The 23,344-nt window shown below is 33.3% G+C and overlaps 2 protein-coding genes across 3 annotated transcripts; one reads left to right on the top strand and one right to left on the bottom strand.

The window, feature by feature from the left end:
- The first annotated feature begins 3,288 nt into the window (after positions 1 to 3,288).
- Positions 3,289 to 6,409, top strand: LOC132062943 (probable inactive receptor kinase At2g26730). The gene is made up of 2 exons (XM_059455404.1): positions 3,289 to 4,844; positions 5,538 to 6,409. The coding sequence occupies exons 1-2, from the start codon at positions 3,443 to 3,445 to the stop codon at positions 6,128 to 6,130; spliced, it is 1,995 nt and encodes a 664-aa protein (XP_059311387.1). The 5' UTR covers positions 3,289 to 3,442; the 3' UTR covers positions 6,131 to 6,409.
- A 567-nt stretch (positions 6,410 to 6,976) lies between these two features.
- Positions 6,977 to 16,116, bottom strand: LOC132065536 (outer envelope protein 39, chloroplastic). Of its 2 annotated transcripts, none has more exons than XM_059458971.1 (11): positions 15,847 to 16,116; positions 13,940 to 14,006; positions 13,804 to 13,839; positions 13,487 to 13,631; positions 12,899 to 13,057; positions 12,401 to 12,471; positions 12,241 to 12,319; positions 12,018 to 12,133; positions 11,005 to 11,152; positions 9,924 to 9,993; positions 6,977 to 7,505 (listed from the first exon to the last, which is right to left on the bottom strand). In XM_059458971.1, exons 1-11 carry the CDS (start codon positions 15,878 to 15,880, stop codon positions 7,348 to 7,350), a joined length of 1,083 nt encoding a protein of 360 aa, XP_059314954.1. In that variant the 5' UTR covers positions 15,881 to 16,116; the 3' UTR covers positions 6,977 to 7,347. The 2 variants fall into 2 exon arrangements, with proteins under 2 accessions (XP_059314954.1, XP_059314953.1); XM_059458970.1 differs by lacking the exon at positions 15,847 to 16,116 and adding an exon at positions 14,830 to 14,930.
- Positions 16,117 to 23,344: the final 7,228 nt, after the last annotated feature.

The raw sequence follows: 23,344 nt of genomic DNA, 5'->3' as shown, positions 1-23,344 counted from the left end.
CCCCAAATGAAGGACAATCCGCGCAAAAAAAAAAAAAAAAAAGATTTTATTGTGGATTTCTTCTGGGCAATTCGCAGAATTGCCCTTCTTTTGGGGTGGTCTTTAAATTTTGCCCCTCATATTTGCGGTCTTTAAATTTTGCCCTTCATATTTGTGGTCTTTAAGTTTTGCCCTTAGCTTGGATACCGAGGTTTTGGGTTCGAACCCCCGCTCAAGCATAAAATAAAGAAATAATTTCAAGGCGGTTTGGAGGGAGTGTCCGCCTCCCAAGATAACTTCCTTAAGGAAAAACTAAAGTTATGCGGAGGGCATAACTTTTCCTCAAGACATAGTTTAGTTATGCCTTATGGAGCAAAACTTTTCTTAAGGAACTATGCCTTATGGGGCGGATTTTTAATTAAGGCATAACCAAAAGTATGCCTTAACTAAAAGTGTGCCTTGAAAAAAAAAAAAAAAATGTCTCAAGGCAAAGTCACCCCCTCCGCATAACTTCCTTAAGGAAAAACTAAAGTTATGCGGAGGGGGCATAATTTAGTTTTGCCTTATGGGGCAAAACTTTTCCTTAAGGAATTATGCCTTATGGGGCGGATTTTTAATTAAAGCGCATAACCAAAAGTATGCCTTAACTAAAAGTGTGCCTTGAAAAGTTTAAAAAAAAAAAAAAAAAAAAAAAAAAAGTCTCAAGACAAAGTCGCCCCCTCCGCATAACTTCCCTTAAGGAAAACTAAAGTTATGCGGAGGGGCAACTTTTCCTCAAGGTATAATTTAGTTTTTTTTTATTTTTGCCTTATGGGGCAAAATTTTTCCTTAAGGAACTATGCCTTATGGGGCATACTTTTAATTAAGGCATAACCAAAAGTATGCCTTAACTAAAAGTGTGCCTTTAAAAGTTAAAAAAAAAAAAAAAAAAAAAATGTCTCAAGGCAAAGTCTGCCCTCCGCATAACTTCCTTAAGGAAAAACTAAAGTTACGCGGAGGGGCATAACTTTTCCTCAAGGCATAATTTAGTTTTGCCTTATGGGGCAAAATTTTTCCTTAAGGAACTATGCCTTATGGGGTATACTTTTAATTAAAGCATAACCAAAAGTATGCCTTAACTAAAAGTGTGCCTTGAAAAGTTAAAAAAAAAAAAAAATGTCTCAAGGCAAAGTCTGCCCCCTCCGGCATAACTTTGGTTTTTCCTTAAGGATTGTATGCTGGATCCGGCATACACTCTCCCCATCTGTCTTGTGAAATTATTTTTTTATTTTATGCGAACGGGGTTCGAACCTAGAACCTCAGGTATCCAAGCGAAGGACAAAACTTAAAGAACACAAATATGAGGGGCAAAATTTAAAGACCACCCCAAAAGAAGGGCAATCCGTGCAAAAAATTGATTTCTTCTTACCAGTAACTAAATTACTCTTTCGTTTCCTTTAATTGCTTTTTATTTTTTTATTTTTTTCACTTGTTTATTTTAACAAATCAAGGTAAATTTAATTATTTTTCTATTTTACTCCTATCATTAAGTAAAAAGCATAAAATATTCGTAGTAAAACTTAAGTTTTCAAAGCATAATTAATAAGAGTAATTTAGTAAGACGAACCCCGAATAAATAATTTTTTAAGGGAATTGTCAATTCAACAAAAGACAATAAAAAAGAATGGAGGAAAAATATTTTTACATTATTTGTCATTATATATTTTAGCAAAAATTTCACAACTCTAGAGCTACAATTTCGTTACCTATCGGAGCATTTATTAGGTCTTACTAATTAGTACTCCATATTTATTTTCTCTATTTATTTTAAACATCCAAATTTTTACTTCTTTAGTGAGCTCATATGCGCTTATACTAATTTGTCCTAGAACTATTTGAAGATATAGTCGAATTGAATACAGTCAATTGAATAAAGTCGAATTCAATACAGCGAATTGAATACAATGAATTGAATACAACCTATTTTCGCTCATTATATTTTTGGATACAGCCAAGTTACGTATTTGAATACAGCGGATAACATATTATAGTTGGTAATTAGTAGTTATGAAATGTAAATACCTAAACTATATCTACATGATGTTAGATGCCTACAAACAATAACTTTTATGTAAGTTACTCTTCTTTTATACAAGTTTTTGCGTGGATTGTCCTTCAAAGGCACTGGTCTTTAATTTTTGGCCCTCAAATTGCTGGTCTTTAATTTTTGTCCTTCACTTAAAAAGATGGCCGAAAAAATTCCTAGGTTGTGGGTTCGGACCCAAAAAAAAAAAAAAAAAAAAATTCGCAAGCCAAGGCTTTGCAAAAAATCTGCCTTAAGGCATAACCTAAAGTCTACTGCCTTAAGCAAAAGACAGACTTTTCACGAAGCCTTGCCTTGAGATTTTTATTTTATTTTTATGACTAAGCCGGTGTTCGAACCCATAACCTCGGGCCGACAAACTTTTAGTTATACCGTAACGAAAAGTCTGCCACGTATAAGACAAACTTTTCGCTAAGGCTTGCCTTGCGATTTTTTATTTTATTTTTATGACTAGGCCGGGGTCCGAATCGTGCAAATTGCCCTCTTTTATATCATGAGTTGGGCCCGGGCTTAGCACGGGCCTCGTGCAACTAGTATATAAATAATTAGAGCATGTTTAACTTGTCCTTTCTTGTTAATTTTTCATAAATGGAGCGTCTATAAGATGCTTTATTTCTTAAGAAGTTGGATACTACTCTAGAAGTACAGCCAGCAAAAGTGATGTAGTCAATAATTTTTACAATCACTGACACATTATTCAAATTATTAATAAATATACACTGATGGTGTAAAGAAGTTTATGCTATCAGTGTTGCAGGACTTATTTTTAGGATTATTAATCCCTCTTACTATGGACAATTAGGTGTAATTATCTCTCAAATGACCAGATAGGGTACAACTAATTATAAACAGTTAGTGTATAAATTTTAAACTCAATATAGGTCGATAAATCAACTCTAGTGAAGTTTATTTTGAGCCTTGGCACGATAATTTTTTCTCATGAATCACCTAATGCTAGCACGGCCGGTCAGTATTGTCAAAGATATAATTAAGTAAATAAAGTAACGACTTAGACTTCTAGACGATATAATCATAAACTTCAACATGATACCAGAGCAAACATATGTCATGGGTTCAAGTTTTACCGCCACCTATTACGAAAAAAATAATGTAATCTTTGTGCTTGAAAGATTATCTGAAAGGAAAAAAAGACAGCAGAGAATAGAGTTAAAAAGCAATTCTCAGCCGGCCGGCTTTTGGTTTTAGTGGTTGTGTTTTCCGCCAAATGGCACCAAATTAGTCGATTATCAACTATTCAAACATTGGGAATATCCACAATCATAACTGAATAATTCATCATATATAATTTGTTTTCCACTTTAGAAATCTGTTTATTATCCCACTATTTTGCACCACATTTGCTAGTACTATCATGCAAAAATGAACCAAATTCTCACTTTTGCTTTGCTCTTCATTTCATTCTTTCTCATTTTTGACACAACCAAATGTGATGAAACAGTGACTAGAGATGCATTGCTCAAGTTTCTTGCAGAGGTTTCTAACAATAATAGTTCAATTCTTGGAACTAATTCAGGCTGGAACATAACATCTGATCCTTGCAAGGACAATTGGCTTGGCGTTACATGTAACGCGAAGTCTCTCTCAGTGGAGAAAATCATTCTTGATGGTTATGATTTTTCCTCTGGAACGTTCGATGCCACCACGATTTGTAACGTGGAGCCTATCGCGGACACCCTTTTCTTCCTGAGTCTCGAAAATGGCCTACTGCAGGGGAAAAACTTGGACAGTATAGATAAATGCAAGCATTTAACACACCTTGTTCTTGGTGGAAACCGGTTCTCGGGTAGCATTCCACAATCATTTTCAAGATTGAATAACTTGAAAAGGCTTGACATATCCAACAATGACTTATCGGGGGTTCTGCCTGATTTATCCAGGATTTCGGGCTTGATAGAACTCGAGGCTCGGAACAACAAGCTATCAGGGGAGATACCTGAATTTGATTTCTCGAACTTTGTTGCGTTTAATGTCTCTTTCAATAATTTCAGTGGATTGATTCCGCCTGAGGGTGACCGTTTCCCCGTTAGTAGCTATATGGACAATCCTCTTTTGTGTGGGGTCCCGTTGGCAAGAAAATGCTCATCGTTGCCCGAAGAGTCAGAATCAGATGAAATTCCCGTCTTGCCCGAAAAGTCAGAACCAGATGATCATGACAAGCCAAAAAGCAGCTTGCCGAGAGATGAAATTCTGATGTTTTCAGGTTATTTCCTGATAGGCCTGGCTCTGGTTCTTGCTATCCTACTATGCATCTACAAAAAACGGAAGCAGATACAGAAGAAGAAAGAATCAAGAATCGAGGCGATGAAAAAAGTGGCTATAGTTGATCATGATAGTGAAAGGCTTACTATTACATCAATGGAATCAAACAAAGGCACGAGCAATTCAGATATGTCATCAGCTGTAATTTCTTCCGATGAGAGCAACACTGCGGTTTCACAGTCACTCGTGGTTCTTACAAGTCCTGAGGCGAATAACGGATTGAGATTTGAGAATTTGCTCAAGGCTCCAGCAGAGTTGCTTGGAAGAGGGAAGCATGGTAGTGTTTACAAAGTGATGTGTGAAAATCCCAAAATGACACTGGCTGTCAAGAGGATAAAAGATTGGTCAATAACTGGTAGTGAATTCAAGAAAAGAATGCAGAAACTAGACCAAATTAGGCATCCAAATGTGTTGCCTGTTGTTGCATTTTATTCTTCTAGACAAGAGAAGCTTTTGGTCTATGAGTACCAAAATAATGGTAGTCTACTTCTACTTCTACAAGGTAAGTTTCATTCAATCTGTCCTTCTGTGTATTGAGTTGTGTGACTGTTTCATCTTAGAACTTAAACTGCACAAGGGTCTGATTCTTTTTCATCAGCCAAGCATGTGGAAATTCTTATTAACAATGGGTGCACGGTGGTGAGATTTCAATATGTTCTAATACCGTATGGAATTGTAAGACATGGTCATCTAAAAACTTTTAATGCTGAAAAGGTGCAAACTTTTATTTACTTAATTACGTTGAGTAGTAATTAGGCTTTTAGGCGTGTGAAATACTTTGTTTAAGGTATTAATTGGATAAGTGACATGATTTAACTGCTGAGGCGGATCCCGGATTTGAAGTTTATGGATTCTGGATTTGAAATTTATGGGTCATGAAGTTTATTATATGTACATTTCTCAACACAAATACATGGTTTGGACCAAAACTACAGGTTTCTGCTGAACTCGCACTTCCCATGCTAGATCCCCCCTAGATCTTAAGTGCCAAGTGCTAACCAAAACTCTAAATATTGGTTTAGCAAATTCAACTTCCCTCCAATTCTTCTTGTTACATGATTTGGCACATCCCATTTTGTAAGCCCTTTGAAGCCTTCGTAAAACACCATTGTGGGATTAAAAAATTTCTTTGCCTAATATTAACAAAATTTTACAACAATTATCTTCAACTCTCATGTATAAATCTGCTTATCAGGAATCCAGAAGGGCCAAACATTTCATTGGAGCAGCAGACTTTCTATAGCAGCAGGCGTAGCCGGCGCTTTAGCTTTCATGCATCAGGAGCTTCAACATGACAGAATTGCTCATGGAAACTTGAAATCATCAAACATTTTGTTGAGCAACAACATGGAGCCATTGATCAGTGAATATGGTCTTATGAGCATTGCTGAAACTAGTACTAGTACTGCTGCAAGCAGCTCCAATTATGTCTTCCCTATAACTGATGAAAATGTAGGAGCAATCTTTAAAGCAGATATTTATGCATTTGGTGTCATTCTGTTGGAGTTGTTAACAGGAAAAGTGCAAAACAATGGAATAGAACTTGCTAGTTGGGTTGTTAATGTGCTAAGAGAAGAATGGACAGTTGAAGTGTTTGATAGAACTTTGATCCAAGAAGGTGCCAGTGAAGAGAGGATGGTTAATTTGTTACAAGTGGCTGTTAAATGTGTGAACCATTCTCCCGAGGCTAGGCCTAGTATAAACCAAGTTGCTCTCATGGTTAGCACTATACGAGACGAGGATGAAAGGTCCATCGATGTTTCTGCAAGTACTAGTACTATCATCTGATCAGAACTGAACGTTTCAAATTGTTCGTCATCTTTTTCTCTTCTAGAATAACCATTCTCCTGAGGTTAGGCCTTGTATAAACCAAGTTCCTCTCAAGGTTACCACTATACGAGACGAGGATGACAGGTCCATCAACATTTCTACAAGTACTAGTACCGTCATCTGATCAGAACTGAACGCTGCAAACTGTTCGTCATTTTTTTCTGTTCTAGAATCGAGTTAACTATTATTTTAAGATAGATTTTGGGACGAAGGATGTACTTATTATTTATCAAAAACTCATGAATCACTCTAGACACTCAACATGTTTAGTAGGAGTTGATATTCTCCTGCTTGTAGCAATGTCTTTACTTGTCTTGATTTAAGTCTGTGACATACATTATTAGATAAGATTGAAAATGATCATATTTGCCCGAAAATGCAAGTAGCATGCATTGAAGATAAAATAAGGGAAGGTCATTTAAGATGGTGAGATCATGTCCTGCATCAACCTACAAAATGCCCTGATACATACGTGTGAAAATGGTGGTGAGTGAAGGTGTTAAAAAAGAATGAGGTAGACCTAAAATCACATGGAAAGATGTTCTCTCGAAAGACCTATAATTTCTTGTGAGCAAAGCGGACTTAGCTAAAGATAGTGCACAATGAAAAAAGAAAAAATTCATATAGGTAATACTACTAGTGGGAAAAACTGAAGATTCATATAGTCGACCCCAACTTGTTTGGTTTCAGGAGTAGTTGTTATAGTATTAGTTTGTAGTTCGTACAATCAACAATTTTATTTGTGGACATATAAAACCAGTAAATCAAACTCACATCATTACTCTGGAATTCAAGATTAGTAAATGAAATCAACTGACAGATTCTATATTTGTAAACGAAAAAAGGAATACGATGTCTATGTTGTCTTAATGTAAGCAGGTTATTAATTTTGACATTATGACTAAATTCCTGATGGTCCTGTAAAGAATTTACAAATTTCTATCTAATCTTTGAAGGAGAAAATGGAACCACCTCTATGCACCAATTTGCTCAATATGCTTTCCAAAAAAATCTTCGTTGCTGTCCCTACAAGAAAACAGCCTTTATTCCCAATAAGGGAAAGGCCACTGTTCGGAGCCCAAAATCCGATTTCTTATAGATATCCTCAGAAATTTTCTCTACGAATGCAGCACTGATATAAGGTATGTCATGGTTCTAAGTGCTGTGGCTAAGACTCAAGAGGGGAGGTTACTGAAGCCGAAGTACACTGTTGGTTGTTGAAATGCATTGACTGCATAGTCCACCTGGAAGTGTCCCAACTGTGACTTGAATCTAAGGCCATATCCGAGCCCAAGTCCGTTTCCCGGTTTGCCATGCCTAAGAGCAGGATTTCCTGAAATGCATCAATGGATCAGATGTTAGAAAACACTTTTTATGAAACTAGGACAGTGATATCTGGATAGTGTATTCTTTTCATCCACAAAAACACGGACAACCATCGAGAAGCTAAAAATTTTTACGTATGAGTTTCTGAGGGATACACATGCGTGAAATGATGAAGCATTTATTTGCTATGTTGCTTGGACCTCCAAAAACAATTGTCGTACCTGTGTCGAATCCTTCAAAAATAGCATTTAGAGTATCCGACACACATCCGGCAGTATTTTCAAAGAGTCCGAGCAACATAGTTTGTTTGTTCCTAAAGCAGGCAATCATCTAAATATAGAAGTCCAGAAGTCTGAGATTCAAAGAGTTTGTACCATGCAAATGCTGAAGTTTAGTCCGTCCAATGATCCAGAAACTAAAAAGTTTGACCATTGTTGTAATGATCAAATGTCAAGCCCTATTGGAAAAGTCTTGCCATTTTACACAAACAACCAAGGCCAGAGCTTTTCATTCTGGCCTATTTCTTTGTTTTTTTTTTTTTTTTTTTTTTTTTGGGAAGAACACGACAATTGAGCTCGAGCCTATCATTTGAGATTCCTCTAGAATCCTAAACCAGAACTTTTAACTTGTATATCTTATTTAGAATAGTGCTTTATCTTGCTCGTTGATATTTGTATATCATACAATAAAAGTGTAATTCTTTCTACCAGCTTAAACTTTTAGATGAGATGGCACACATTTCCACATGGTACCAGAGCAGACAGAGGTCCTGCGCTCGAGTCTCACTACCACCTACTATCAAAAGGAACCTCCGTGCTTGGTCCATGAAAAAGAATCAGGTTTATGTGTAGAAACCACAAAAGGAAACAAATAACCTACTCTAGAGAATTAGGAACCTAATATTTTGTAAGATTAACACTAGCTATTATAATTAAAAAAAAAAAAAAAAAGGAAACAAGAAACTGAAAGTATTAATTCTAGAAGTCTGTTGGCTCACACCAGGTTTCTTCCCTTTTCAACCCCTCAAGTTGGCATTAAGTTATAATTCTAGGTATCTAGTAGCTGAACAAATCAGATCCTTTCTTTCTGATACACCCCCTCAAAATAGAATCAAAATAGTTTCTATTGCTAGATTACGCAATAAATTGTCCCGATTGTTTCTACTTTCTTGTGAACTCCTCGACAGAACATTTGCCAATTGATTAAAGGTTGATATACAAGGCATATTCATTATTTCAGTCTCTAATTTCTCATAAATAAAGTAGTCGTACACCTCTACACGTTGGGTTTTGTCACTAGAAATTGAGGTCACTTTCTTCTTGTCACAGTAAAAACCATAATAGCTGATGGTATACACATTCTCAAGTCAGAAATTAGCCTTTTTATCAACAACTCCTCACCGAAACCAAAAGCAACCGAGCTGAATTCTGCTTCAGCATTGTTTCTTGCCACGATATTGTGTTTTTAACTTCTACATGTGAAAAAATTTTGCTCCAACAAAAGAGCAACAACCAGAATAGATCAGCCATAATAAATCTTTCCTCATTTGTAACCCGAACCCAATCTGCATCTTCATAAGTTTTTATTCGCAAATATTCTCTTATTCTGAATAGCAAACCCTTCTTAGGTAAACTTTTCAATCAGGATTCAAAATACTGTCTCAGAGTACAATAAAGCACTAAACTAAGGAAATGAATGAACTGACTCACCATGCTAGCTCCAAAGGATTTGTGCGATAAACAGAATTGCCTTGAGTTAAAATAGTGTTACTCTAATACATATTCCAGGCCGCCTTAAAAATGATTTAGCAAAACCAACAAATGCTACTCTTAACACGTTTTTCAGCAGACATTCTCATCATCTTGTAATGGTCGTTTTCACGCACTTATCATAAATACCTTAAGAGAATAACTGGGGATCTTCGTATGGACTTAGATCTCAAAAGTGGTAGTTAACCATAACCAGAGCATTATTAAGCTTAATTGCTTAAGTCATAAGCTAAATCATTAGTAGCTTCACTGGAAACAAAAGGTTGAAACCCTTACAACAAGTAACCGACTCAATACAAGCCCAACAACAGTAAGGCATGTTAAAAGCACAAGACAAACAAGGTTAAAAGAAGCAACACAAAATACACAGAAAACTAAAAACCAATTTTAACAATAATTTCTCAAACCGATTATTTGGAGTTACCGTATGTATATTGGCAGCCCCTCCTTCCTCCTCCCACCAACCCTAACCCAAGCAACATAAGAAACAGAGAAAGACCTTACAGCTAAGCAAACATACATTCTCAAACATTCCCAAAGGAATAACCCACATGAAGATTTTCTAAAATTCTCAGATATAATTTTCTAAATTTCAACAGTAGTCTCTAACATAAAGCAAACGTTCTGCATAATGTAAAAATTACTAAGTCACTAACCAGGCACATGACGACCTGAGCCCAAATCTGATCCACAATCCAAGAAGACGGCACCATCAAGCATCTTGCTCTGGATAAGAAACACTGGGTGTGAGACTCCACAATACAAAATTTAATAGGTCCAAATGGATGCAGACAGGAACTAGTGATGGTAGGTAGCATCTGAGACTAGTACATACTAATTTCACAAAAGGGTAGAAGCAAGTAATCGATAAATGAAATAAGGGAACTTCGTTCCTCCTCTTGCAACTTGCAAGTGCAGATAAGAGGACACAGCTAGCATTTTACTTTTGAAATCCTGTTATATCACTTCTTGCAGCTAATCTTTTCCTCTCTTTTTTAACAGTCAATTCTGACAACTAATCTTTGTAAATAAAATTCTTTTCTTCAAGCTAGAAAAAAGGTTTGTTTGACTTTAAAGCGCTCTCAAATGATGATTTATCTAACAATATAATTCTTACATAACGATAGGACATTTCTTCAAGGTCAAATTCTTCAACTAAGACAGGACATAATTGCCAATAAAAAGACATGTATTCCCCTTAAAAGTTTGTATCATAGAGTTCCAGAAAGATGAAAGAAAGGTCTAATCAAAAGTCTAAAAATACATTGTGGTATTAAAGGGGCCAAAGGGAAAAAGAAGTAAAATTAAGCCCTTGCGAATCCCACTCAGAAGCCAACAAAATTGAAGTGATTGACAAAGTATGACGTGTTAATTGCAAATTCAGAAGATCCAATGAGTTTGCTTGTATTTAAGAGTTGAGTGTTTCTGGTATTTCCAGCTGCAAACTTGATTGAAAAAACTGATAGATATCGAAAACTATCAGATTCAAATAACACTCTTGAAGATTTTTCAGAAACCAAAATAAACAAATCCATTTCTCAAACCTGTGCTACACAGTTACTCTTTTTTGTTCTGAATCATTGAATGCCATTTAAAATTACCAAGATTTCATCCATATTTTGCATAATTAAGGAAGTTAAGAGACTAGAATGATAATAGAAAATATTTTTGCAAAAATGTGCAACCAAATGATTGTCTTACAAGCAAAGATCCAATAATATACAAATCAAACCATACCAAAGGAAATGTCAGTTCATTGTTAGCAACCAGACAAGATCTACCACAACCGACAGCTCCTTCACCATACCCTCGGACACTGCCAGGCCCGCCAATTGCAAAAGCTTGATAGGGAGCTATATCCCCCACGATAGAACCACCCGTGAGGCTGTCACAGAAAAAAATAGGACTTTAGGATATGAAAAGATGCATTAGAAAGGAAACAAGAAAATAAAACTATACACGATAGAAAGCATTGTTTAACAGCAAGGCTTAAGATTTTTCGCAAGCCTAATATCAACATGAATGTATCCTCCAGAAAAATTCCCTACTTGTTGAAATGACCCATGAACCATATGACCATGAGTGTGAGTGAAGTCAGACTAGAGTAAACAGTTAAAGATATATTTCAAGAATAACAGAAGCTAATAAATCTGACTAACAATTGAAGATACATTTATCAAGAACAAACAAATAAATAAAAGCAGAATCCACAGTTCTTAAACTGCTGACTTATATTGAATTTGAAGAGCGAAGTAGAGCTAAAAACTCAATATCCTATTACTTCAAAAATCAAAGTAGAGTTAAAATCTCAATAATTTCTACTAGTTCCAAGTCCGGCTTCCATGTGTTTACTTGTTTCTATAAATATCAAAGCACAGAAATTTTGACCTTTCCAACGCATTAGTCGTATTTCAAATATCTTTCACATTTGACTTCCTTACATTGTTTCCCTGATGCTTCGATAATTTAGTTCATTACTTCCTACAAGCTTCCTCTTGTGCTTCTCACGTTAATATTTTCCAGAATAACTTGCCACTAAATCATCAGACACTTGAAAGCACTTCAAAGCACAGAATGCCAACTTTCATTATTTTATATATGTCGTCGTCGTGACAATTGGATGCTTACTTATCTTTACTTCATTTTTATATCTTTGTTTGACTAGTAAATGTTGTACCGGTTGACCTGGCAGTAAAATCAACTGTGCCAAATTGATAAACCTTCAACTGTCAAATAAAAATGTTGCTCACCTTGTCAAGAGAAAAGCTGGCCCGAGTTTTAGTCCCTTTGATGCAGCAAACTTGAATCGGTTGAAGATCAGCCACTTGGAAACAATAGGAACCCCTTGTTCAATTTGCAGGCTAAACTGGACAAGTGTGCACATGTTTTAGAAAGCATATAGACCATTGCATACATTATGATATCAAAATCGAAGAGAATATTTGCATTATCTTGTGTTTGAAGGTGAATTACTTGAGAAAAACTACGATCGTTTGCTTTTGCATATCGAGACTCCTGTTTAACTACTACCATGCTATCATTATAGCCACCACTGCAAAGCAAGCATTTGTCAGTATACGCAGAGTTAGAACTCAATTAAATGAAGTTAAGAATCAATAGTAGCTTAAGCTACCTGCAAGTCACCGGGAACCCATGAATATCGCTGTTTATTGAGCGACCCTCATCACTTACAGGACGAATATGCTGCATGAGAAATAACATTTATGCTTTCCTCAAATAAATCAAGGCCTAGAACATCACACTTGAAGTAGGACCCGTTTGTCCATAAAATTATTCACTTTTTTTCCGGAATAATTTTTCACTTTATTTCAAAATCAGTGTTTGGTTATAAAATTTCCAAATCCAACTTGGAGTTGGATTCTAAATTTGGATAAGTGTTTCAAACCTGTTTTCCAACTTCATCTTCATAAATTACAAATAAGGTGCTCTATTCTCTCCTTTGCAGATAGTATAACCAAATACAACTTCAACTACATAAATACCAAATAAAGTGAAGAATATTTGGAATCTACGGCCAAAAGCCTAATATGTCTATAAAGTTGTCAGTAAGTTCTATGAGTTGCACTTACTTTCTATAAAGTTGTCATTAAGTTCTATGAGTTGCACTTACTTCAAATTTTATACTTGTCTTGCTGCTCCAGTTGGAACTTGCTGGCTCGCTCAAATCTAACCCAGCAGAGAAGCGACATAAGTTAACTCCGCCACTTCCTGAGCGAGAGAAGTTGTCATCTGGTACTCCATGGACCCCAATCTCGGGAGAAACAGAATGCTGGACAACAAGTGTAGTTCGGATTAACATCCATAATGTGTCCGATTTTCCATACATAACAAATAAGTAGTTCTAAAGCCTACCTTCAAGCTGATACTTAGAATTAGGCAGAGTTGGTTTTCATTTCAAATAAATGTGACTCCAAGGCAGATCGGGTTACACAGAAGAGTTATTCTCTTCACCGCAATATGGTCCTCTCTTATAACTGATTTAACATTGGTAATGAAATTCTAAGAACAATGGGAGGTGAAATTGCTCATTTTAAACATACTCAGACCCACATATTTAATTTGAATTCCAATCAAATTAATTCCACAACCCCTTCACGAACCAGATTATTTCAAAATTCAAATTTTTCAGTCCTTGACCATTTATTCTTCTTTGACCAAAAAAAAAAAAAAGATCAAATAATTTTTGAGTTTAACACACCTGAACGACAAAAGACTGTTGAGCAAGCCATTCTGGTCTTGGCTTCCGGTAAGTAATCAAGATATTGGAATCATAGAGTCCTTTATCCCACAAAACATCTAGCTTCTCGCTCTTGCCAAATAAATTTGGGTGCTTTATGCAAAGACTGCCAAATAAAAAGAAAAAGATTACCAATCTACGTACGAGTGGGGGGTAAAAAAAAAACTGTTTAAATCCAAACCCTCAACTCTCCATCCTTAGAAACCCCAACAAAAATTTATAACCAAACAAAAAGAAGCTTAAATTTTCAAGAATAGAGCTCGAGAGAACTATATTACCTGCCAACTACCAATTCAAGGGGGCTGCCAGAATTCCTGTTTACAGAGACAGAACAGCAATATTAGAAAGAAACAAAGAGTGAAGAACTGATGAATAACAAAATCAATCGGAAAAAGTGCTTAAATATGTAAAAACCTTAAAGGCTGGAGCATCAACGCAGCGCATAGTTTATGGGTGAAATCCACATTGACATCTATTTTTGCTGCAAGAAAGACCAACTCAAGTTAAAGCAAGTAGACAAAAATTCAATCTTTACAATATAAAGCACAAAAAAGAACTATCAGTCAACACCCACTATGGCCAACCAAAAAACATATTCGCATAGACACAATTCAAAAGAAAGTTTCCAAAGAGAAACGTAAGAAGAAAGAAAATTTTCAATCTTTGCAATCATAATCCAATTAGGTTATGGGTGAAAACTACATTGACATATTTTAGATGCAAGAAAGACCAACTCAAATTCAAGAAACATAAATAAAAATTCAATCTTAACAACATAAAGCACAAAAAAATAACTATCAGCACCCACTATAGCCAACCAAAAACACATTTGCATAGGCAGAATTCAAAAGAAAATTTTCAACCTTCGCAAACATAAAGCAAACCAAGAATAAAAGGTACCTATTATTGGCACCCAAGCAAACACTTCATAAAACACAGATTTTATCGAGTTATGACGAATAAATTGTGAGTTTTATTTGAGAAATGCAGGAGAAAAAGAGAAGACCTTTGACAGCATGAATGCTTTTTTGAGCACCCATTAATGAGTTTCTCACCATTCAAATTGATCGAAAATTCAATCTTTACAATTTAAAGCACAAAAAATAACTATCAGTCAGCACCCGGTATAACCAACCAAAACCACATTTTTATAGGCACAATTCAAAAGAAAATTTTCAATAACCAAGACTATAGATACCCATTATCAGCACCCAAAGAGCACTTCAAAAAACACAAATTTTAGAGAGTTATGAGATAATAAATTGTGGGTTTTATATGAGAAATGCAGGAGAAAAAGAAGAGACCTTTGCCTGCATGAATGCTTTTCTGAGCACCCATTAGCCCGTTAATGAGTTTACCACCATTCAAATTGATTGAAAATTCAATCTTTACAATATAAAGCACAAGAACTATTAGCACCCAGTATAATCAACCAAAAACACAAATGCATAGGCACAATTCGAGAGAAAATATCCAATCTTTGCAAACTACCCATCATTGGCACACAAAGAACACTTCATAAAACCCAAATTTCAGGAGTTACAAGTTAATAAAATGTGGGTTTTATTTGAGAAATGTAGGAGAAAAAGAAGAGATCTTTGCCAACATGTATGATTTTCTGAGCACCCATTAGCCCATTAATGAGTTTCCCACCATTCAAATTGATTAAAAATTCAATCTTTACAATATAAAGCACAAAAAAGAGCTATCAGCACCCACTATAGCAACCAAAAACACATTTTCGTAGGCACAACATAAAGAAAACCAAAACAATAGATACCCTTTATTGGAACACTTGATAAAACACAAACATTAGAGACTTATGACAAAATAAAATGTGTGTTTTATTTATGAAATGAAGTGGAAAAAGAAGAGACCTGTGCCAACATGTATGCTTTTCTGAGCACCCATTAGTCCATTAATGAGTTTCCCACCATTTAAATTAATTCAAAATTCAATCTTTACAATATATAGCACAAAAAAGAATATTAGCACCCACTATGGCCATCCAAAAACACATTTGCATAGGCACAATTCAAAAGAAAATTTCCAATCTTTGCAATCATAAAGCAAACCAATAACTGTAGTTTATGGGTGAAATCCACATTGACATCTATTTTAGCTGCAAGAAATACCAACTCAAATTCAAGAGAATTAAATAAAAATTCAATCTTTACAATATAAAGCACAAAAAAGAACTATCAGCACCCATTATGGCCAACCAAAAATCACATTTACACTTATAAAACACAAATATCAGAGAGTTATGAGAAAATAAACTGTGGGTTTTATTTGAAAAATGAAGGAGAAAAAGAAGAGACCTTTGCCAGCATGAATGCTTTTCTGAGCACCCATTAGCCCATTAATGAATTATCCACCATTCAAATTGATTGAAACTTCTACAAAAGTCTGTTGTATCTCTCACAGAGAGTGTTTTTTTTTTTTTTTTTTTTTTTTTTTTTGTATTCAGTTTGTTGTAGTTATAGTAGTCTTATAGGCTTGTGTATTGTATAGAGGAAAACAGGAATAAAAAGAAAAACAGAAGAAGAGGGAAAGTTGGGAATCGCAAGTTAAGGAAGTTATCTCTTGCTTTCTAGATTGGCTTACCACACTCTCTGCACGTGGTGTATAGTTCAGCCTTTCAATTAGAGGTCTGTTTGGAAAGCCACTTGGTAATTGGAATTGGTGCAATTACTGGGGTAGGCTAGTACTAACTAGGGCTGGGCATAAATTACCGAAAACCGAATTACCGAACCGAACCGAGAATTTCGGTAATTCGGTATTCAGTACGGTATTCGGGAATAAAATTTCAAAATTATGGTATTCGGGTTCGGGATCGGTAAGAGGCATTAGTACCGTTCGGTATTTGGTAATTTCCCGAATACCGAATTATTCACTCTAATGTGTTTACTATATTTTTGTACTTAAGTTGTGACCTTGTGTTGTCCTCCATTTGAATGATTTTCATATCCAGTTGTTGTGGAGATCTTTATCTTTTCCTCCCTTGTCCCCCGCTTACTTCTTTTTCACTTTGTTTTCCCTACGTTCGTTTGTCCGAAACTATGCTTCAATTTGAATATAAAAGCATGTTTACGTAGTAGAATATGCTTCGTTGTTGAATTTCAAATATCTTTGGAATGTAAAGAGTTACTTAGAAGAATACAAATCTGTTTCAATTATATTGTACCTCAACTTTTGTATACTTTGTTTCCTTAAACGGTAAATCCCGAATACTGTATCGAAATTTACCGAACAGAACCGAACTTTTTTTGTTTGGTATTTGGTATCTACTATCAATTACCGAACCCGAACTTTGAAAATACCGAACCGAATACCGAATGCCCACCCCTAGTAATAACACAACGACATGCTTGTTTGTCATCATGTAACTGCAGTGTTATTGCAAGTGTATTGTTTAGTTTCACAAGTGTAATTACACAGTTAGCTTAATTTAAAAATAAAAACAATTAGCTTTTTACTTCTTTCCAGAAAGATTTCTACATCTTAAGATTTTTCTTATGGCTATTATATAATATTAGAACATCGTTATCAAGAGAAAGTAGGAGAATGCTAGGCACGATCTTGAAGCATGGTAAAATTTAATTATCAAAAATTAATATTTAAAAAATATGTGCTTTTATAAATGATATTAAATTACGTATTTAACAACACATTATTTCTTGAAAGTATATTAATAAGTAATCATTTATTTGCAACTAATATTGTAAAAAATAATTGATATATATTTTTCAAATTAATAATATTTTAATTTTAATTAATTATAAAAAAATTAAAAAGCAGATTTTTTGTGAGAACATCATGGATTGGATGCTTGACAAAAAATTAATATTTATAAATATAATGTCATAACATTATTCAAATGTTTGACAAAAAAAAAATCTATCAACTGTAAGTAAAAGATAAACAGCATGCAATGTGAAATAACAAGTCAATAGTATTAAAGCAAATAAATCAAAATTGAAAATATAATCTAAATTCAAAATCCCCACCCCCTCTCCGCTCCACACCCCCCACACCCCGCAAAAAAAAGTTTAGCATAAAAAATCTTATGTCAAATTCCAACATTACATAAGTAAGTTTCAATGTAACTTAAATAAATATAATTTAAAAGAATGGGAAAATGAAAGTCTATAACCTCATTCACAATGAAATTCTACTTTAATAACATCATTCATTATATGTCAAGTTTGTTAATGACTCATTCTTTCTAATACTAAGAAGTGTAATTTCAAAAATTAGAATAATAACATAGTTATGCTATATAAATAAAATTTAAAAAAAAATACGAGCAATTACATGGAATCACAAGAAGTAAAGATCGGGAATGAGAAAGAAGGAAATGAAAGATAAATAATATAAAAAGAAAAAATATATTTTCAAAATAAAAATAATTAAAAACTAAAAACAAAAAAAGAAGTTAAAATAAAATAAATTAAAAAAGAAAATAAATTAAGATAAAACTAAAAAGTAACCTTAAAAAACTAAAACTAAAAAGTTGTGTGACAGCCTAAGTAGGAGCGTTCGGACATAAAAATGTGAATTGAAAATAATATTTGGAAATTAGAGTTATGTACATGAATTAAAAAAAAATTGTTTGAAGTTTTTCGAATGCCAAAATATTCAGTATTCAACTTCAAGTTATATTTCGGAAATTGTAACAATTTTATGTCCAAACACGCTTTTGGAATAAAATTCCGAGAAAAAAATTATTCATAGCGAAACAAGCCCTGAGTTAATTAAAGATAAGAACAAGTTCGAAGATAACATTTAATATGCAATTAATAAATAGCATTTCTTAAATACGACTGTAAATTGCAGAAATATAATTTATAATCGCATTTCTAAAATGCAACTTATAAATAATTCATTATATTAACTTTATTTTGCATATTTAATTGCTTCCACTAGTTGACTTATAAAATCAAACTTAACTTTAACATGTGAAATATTTCGAGTCATTTGTTTTGACATTTTGTTATTGTTCGTCAAACTCACTTCTTTTTATTTTCACTTTTTTGTTTTAAATAGGCGATGCTTCAATTTGACTTGGGTTGTTTTTAGCTTTTGAAAATTTAAGTTTTGCAAAATTTATGCGAGTTAAAGTGTTTTAAACCTGTATGCTTAGATTATTTTTTAAGAAATAAATTAAATTTTGTATGTTTTAGATTATCCTTAGGAAAATTATAAATAACATTAAGTTTTGCAAAATATATACTTTGATTGTTTTTAATATTGGTGTATGAACTAAAACCAACTGGGTAATTATACTTTTGAAACAGACTATGACATTAATAATTATACTTGTCAAACAAATATAATATTAAAATTATATTGTAATTACATTATGACAAACAGGTTGTTGAAATTGCCAGACAATATAATTACTTGATTATGTAACTAACATGCCCTTAGTAAATTTCCAATTAAAGACGACGAATTAACCAGCTTAACTATAATATATCTGATCAAATAAAAAATGCAGCATTACTCTTAGCCATAATTGCCAAAATCTCATAATATAAACTTTTCCATCTTAGTGTCATCTCTTAATTTTGGGGTTATTATAGTAGATAACAAAAATGTGCCAGCACATTTTATTCTTTGTTGCCAGCTAAAAAAGAGCAATTATTTTTCATTAATGACAAATTTAAATTATTTTTAAAGATAGGTAGCTCATTAATCACATTCTTTGTATGGATTATCTAAAAGTTATTAGTTGATCACATTCTTTATTTGGACAATTTAAAGATCATCACCCCCATAACCTCTATTCTTTTAGAAAGTTTTTTTATTTTTATTTTTTTATTTTTTTATTTTTATCTATCTATATATATAACATAAACAATAGAGTTAACTTTTAAAATCAAAATGAAAACTTTCAAGTGCATTATTTATATTCTTTTTCTCCTTATTGTTCTTTATATACTTGTTTTTGGATCATGTTCTTCAGCAGGAGGGATTAGTATACATTTGCCAAGGCATCAAAGAGTGCAAGTACATGTTATAAATAGGCTTTCAAATGGATATCCTATGACTCTTCATTGCCAATCTCATGACAATGACTTAGGACAATCAATAGTGGAAGATGGTGATGAAGTTAATTGGAATTTTAGAGTTAATTTTTGGGGCACTACTCTGTTTTATTGTGACGTTCAATGGGATAGTGATAGTACCATTTGGTACCATTTTAATGCCTATCATGCCGATAGGGACTACCGTCGGTGTCGATCAGAATGTTGGTGGATGATCTCCCAAGAAGGACTATTGTATGGTTATAATCAAGAAATTGAATACTGGGAACTGTTTCCCTTCACCATTGGATGAATTGTCTTAGTGATGCCTATTGCCCTCGTGTTATTTAAATATTGTAAATTTGTCATGTTTGAAACAAGAACTCATTGTCATGTTCAACTTAGTGTACACATGTTGTATGCTTAATGTCACGTGTGATCTCAAAGGTCCATCAAAACTTGAAAAAAATCGTTATCTTCTGAGTTCTTACATTCTAAAACATTAGTTTTATTATCTATCTCGGTTTTTCCTCTAATAAGTTAATACTTCACGCGGAAATAACTTTATATATATATAGTTAAATCTTATATATGCGTAGAGTGTGTGTGAATCCGCATGGAGGCGGGGGATATTGAGTGTGTACTATATGTTAGAATAGAAAGTTGGATGTGCAGGTTTGTATGTCAAATTCACACCCTTTTTGTACATGTCTACTTTTACCTTCTCAGGTACTCCCATTTTGCTCTTTGACCGCACCTAATAATATGAAATTAAATAGTGGACAGAGAAAAGAAAAATTACCTTATTCAGAGAGAATTACCACAGAAAACGTTAATATTTATTAATTAATGCTCCTCTTATCTTAATACATTGTCTTTTTCAGTTTTACATTTGTCCTTTTAGTTTATCTTAAAACTAGAAAATTGATCCGCGCTTCGCGCGGTTGTTAAAATCTTACTAAAATTATGAAATAATTATCTTTTTTTTTTTCACCATCTAAATTCAAAAAGAATTTCATTAAATAAAAAAAACCTAAATTTTTTAACTCACATTCTCTTCACAATGATATAGTTTTAAAGTACTCAAACGATGTTAACAAAAAATTTGACACCTATATTTGTAAAAATACTATCGACATTTTCTTTTATTTTGATAAAAATCATAAAATATTATTTCCTTTGAGTTCAATCTAAATAAACATAATGTTTGAACCTATCTTTATTTTTAAATATCATATCCTCGTATAAGTAATGCTTTGATTTTTTTTTTCTTGGTAAGAAAATTGTTTATTTACAAAACGAAATGCTTTGATTTTTTCCTTGTATATAGTAACTTTTTATGTAGTTTTTACAAAAGTTTATATTATTTCAAATTTTATGAAAACTTTATGTCCGAACTCACTCCGAAAATTAGATAATTTGACCTCACACCAAATTGTGTCACATAAATAAAGTGGGAGGAAGAGAATATTATTTTTATGCTCTACTCTATTTTTTAGTGCAATTACAAATTACATCCTTAGGTATTTCATTAACATATAATACTCTTTAAATTTTCTAATAAGTTTTTAAAAGTTGATCCTTCTTAGCGTTGCTTTCTATTCTTACGTACTATTCCTTTATATCTATTTCTTTCGACCACAATTTTTTTTCAGACATAACGAAACACGACATAAATATTACTACACTTTCTTTTTAAGTGAAAAATTACCAAAGTTCAGCTTCTATTGAGCTTTTTTAAAGAATAAAAAAACAGAGGATTCATGTATACTAAACACCATGTCTTCACCACCATGTATATACAGGCTGCTGACATTTTAGTCTATAGTAAATATCTCACTCGGACATCAACAATTTACATTTAAGAGTTTGAGTTGATTATATACTTTATAAATCTATATAGTTTCAAATGTTCAAACCTTATGAATCTCTTTTGGTTTGTATGAATAAATCAAACCTACAATTGACGTTATGCGTAAATGATTGGCATAAGCAGAATGTTAAATCCAAAAAATGCTTACAATATTCACAAGTGCATTTTGAAATGTATGTTATTAAGACCCTTTAACAAAACAATACCTGGTATTAAGATTCTACATATCTTATCAAGTCAAAGTATACATGGCTTGGAAAACTCCGTTAGTTGCCAAAATTATTGATAAAGAATCGCCCAATTGGGTAAAAAAACCGAAAGTAAAATATATTTCATGATTGTTCTGAGAAGGAGAGTGAAAAACTTATATGTCCTTCACCTCAATTTATAGTATGGCGGGATACATCATGTATGAAGGACGAAGGTATGCATTTATGGATATTTGGAATATGTTTATAAACTTTACACAGGTAGAGTGATAGAGAAGGTGAAATGGACAACCATTTACCGGTTACTTGACACCCATTTGCAGCTATTTAAGAGCTTGTACAACCTAATAATGTGAAAGAAACGTTTTTCCACATTAAACACCATGCGGTACAATAATTGGGATAGTGGAATTAAAGAAAAAATAGAGAAAATGCAAATAAATGTCAAAAAAAAAGAAGAGAAAAAAGATAAATAGGAATGAAGGCAATAGAGAGGTGCCACATCACCTTATCTATGCCTAGCTTTATATTATATATAGATATAGATAGATAGTGTCTTTGTCATTTTCTCCTTTTTAAAAAAGAGCCATACTATCTATTACTCCACATATATAAGATTGTTGCACATGTAAAATTCCAGCGCAGTGAATTAAAGCTGAAATGGATGCTAGTGTAATTAGTTTGAAAGGATAGGAGTATTACGGTCAAATTGCATTTTATCAATTAATAATAAAAGGAAAGGGGTCATAATTTCTCCTCTACTATTGAAAAACGTTTAATATTTCCCTACGTTATATTTATCTATTTATATATGCCCTTGAAATTATAAAAGCGACTCAAAATATGCCCTCCCCCGTTTTAACGCCAACTCACGTAATCAACCCTTCTTCTTTTCTTACTATTCAAAATCACCATCACATTCACTATATATGCCATCACCATCAAAATAAACCTATCTTAACATTATCTAAGGTAGATAGTTTATGTTGGTGATAATGGTATATATGACAAAGGTGTTTGTGATTTCGGATAATGATGAAAGGAGAGAGGTTGGGTCGGTGAGTTAGTTAACATGTCATTTTGATTGAAATAGATGAGGTTAACAAATGAAGGGTAAATTTGAATCACTTTTATAACAGTAAGAGCATATATAGCTCAATAGTAAAACATTGAGAACATATAGTATAATGGAGGACAACATTAAACCTTATTTATTAGAGATAATGGTATAAAAAAACCTTAAATATCACTTTTTTTAGTTTCCTACGTGAACTACAGTAGGTGTGGGAGTTTTTTTACCTAAACTATCACAAATTAATATGCAAAACACACATCAACTATCAGTTGTTCACCTTTCCTATCTAAACTATCACTAATTAATTTAACAAACACACCTCAACTATCAGTTGTTCACTATGAGTTGTGTTTTGCATATAGTTTGGGGAAATTTCAATAATGTACAATCTAGTATACAAAATTATATTTGCGTAGCCATATTTTTAAATTACATCCCGCATAGCCACTTTTTCACAATATACAACTTTATACATCTGGAGTAGACAATGTATCAAGCTTGTATAAAAGTGTATAATAATGTATAAGAGGTGTTTATATCCAAGAAAATTCAGTTGTATACAATAATATACAACATTTTTTCAAATTTAGTGAGGGTAAAAATATACAACAGGCTTTTGAAGCGAGGGGT

Source organism: Lycium ferocissimum, chromosome 7 (genome assembly GCF_029784015.1).
Source record: "Lycium ferocissimum isolate CSIRO_LF1 chromosome 7, AGI_CSIRO_Lferr_CH_V1, whole genome shotgun sequence".
NCBI classification, from domain to species: domain Eukaryota; kingdom Viridiplantae; phylum Streptophyta; class Magnoliopsida; order Solanales; family Solanaceae; genus Lycium; species Lycium ferocissimum.
This window is presented reverse-complemented; position numbering and strand designations above follow the sequence as displayed.

What these genes read in the sequence shown, in the direction of transcription:
- LOC132062943 (XM_059455404.1), top strand. Translation starts at nt 3,443, where the DNA reads ATGAACCAAATTCTCACTTTTGCTTTGCTCTTCATTTCATTCTTTCTC. An exon ending in TCTACTTCTACTTCTACAAG is followed by an intron (nt 4,845 to 5,537) that starts GTAAGTTTCATT and finishes TCTGCTTATCAG; the next exon opens with GAATCCAGAAGGGCCAAACA.
- LOC132065536 (XM_059458971.1), bottom strand. Translation starts at nt 15,880, where the DNA reads ATGGGTGCTCAGAAAAGCATTCATGCTGGCAAAG. An exon ending in TTGATGCTCCAGCCTTTAAG is followed by an intron (nt 13,840 to 13,939) that starts GTTTTTACATAT and finishes CTCTGTAAACAG; the next exon opens with GAATTCTGGCAGCCCCCTTG. An exon ending in GGGTTCCCGGTGACTTGCAG is followed by an intron (nt 12,320 to 12,400) that starts GTAGCTTAAGCT and finishes CTTGCTTTGCAG; the next exon opens with TGGTGGCTATAATGATAGCA.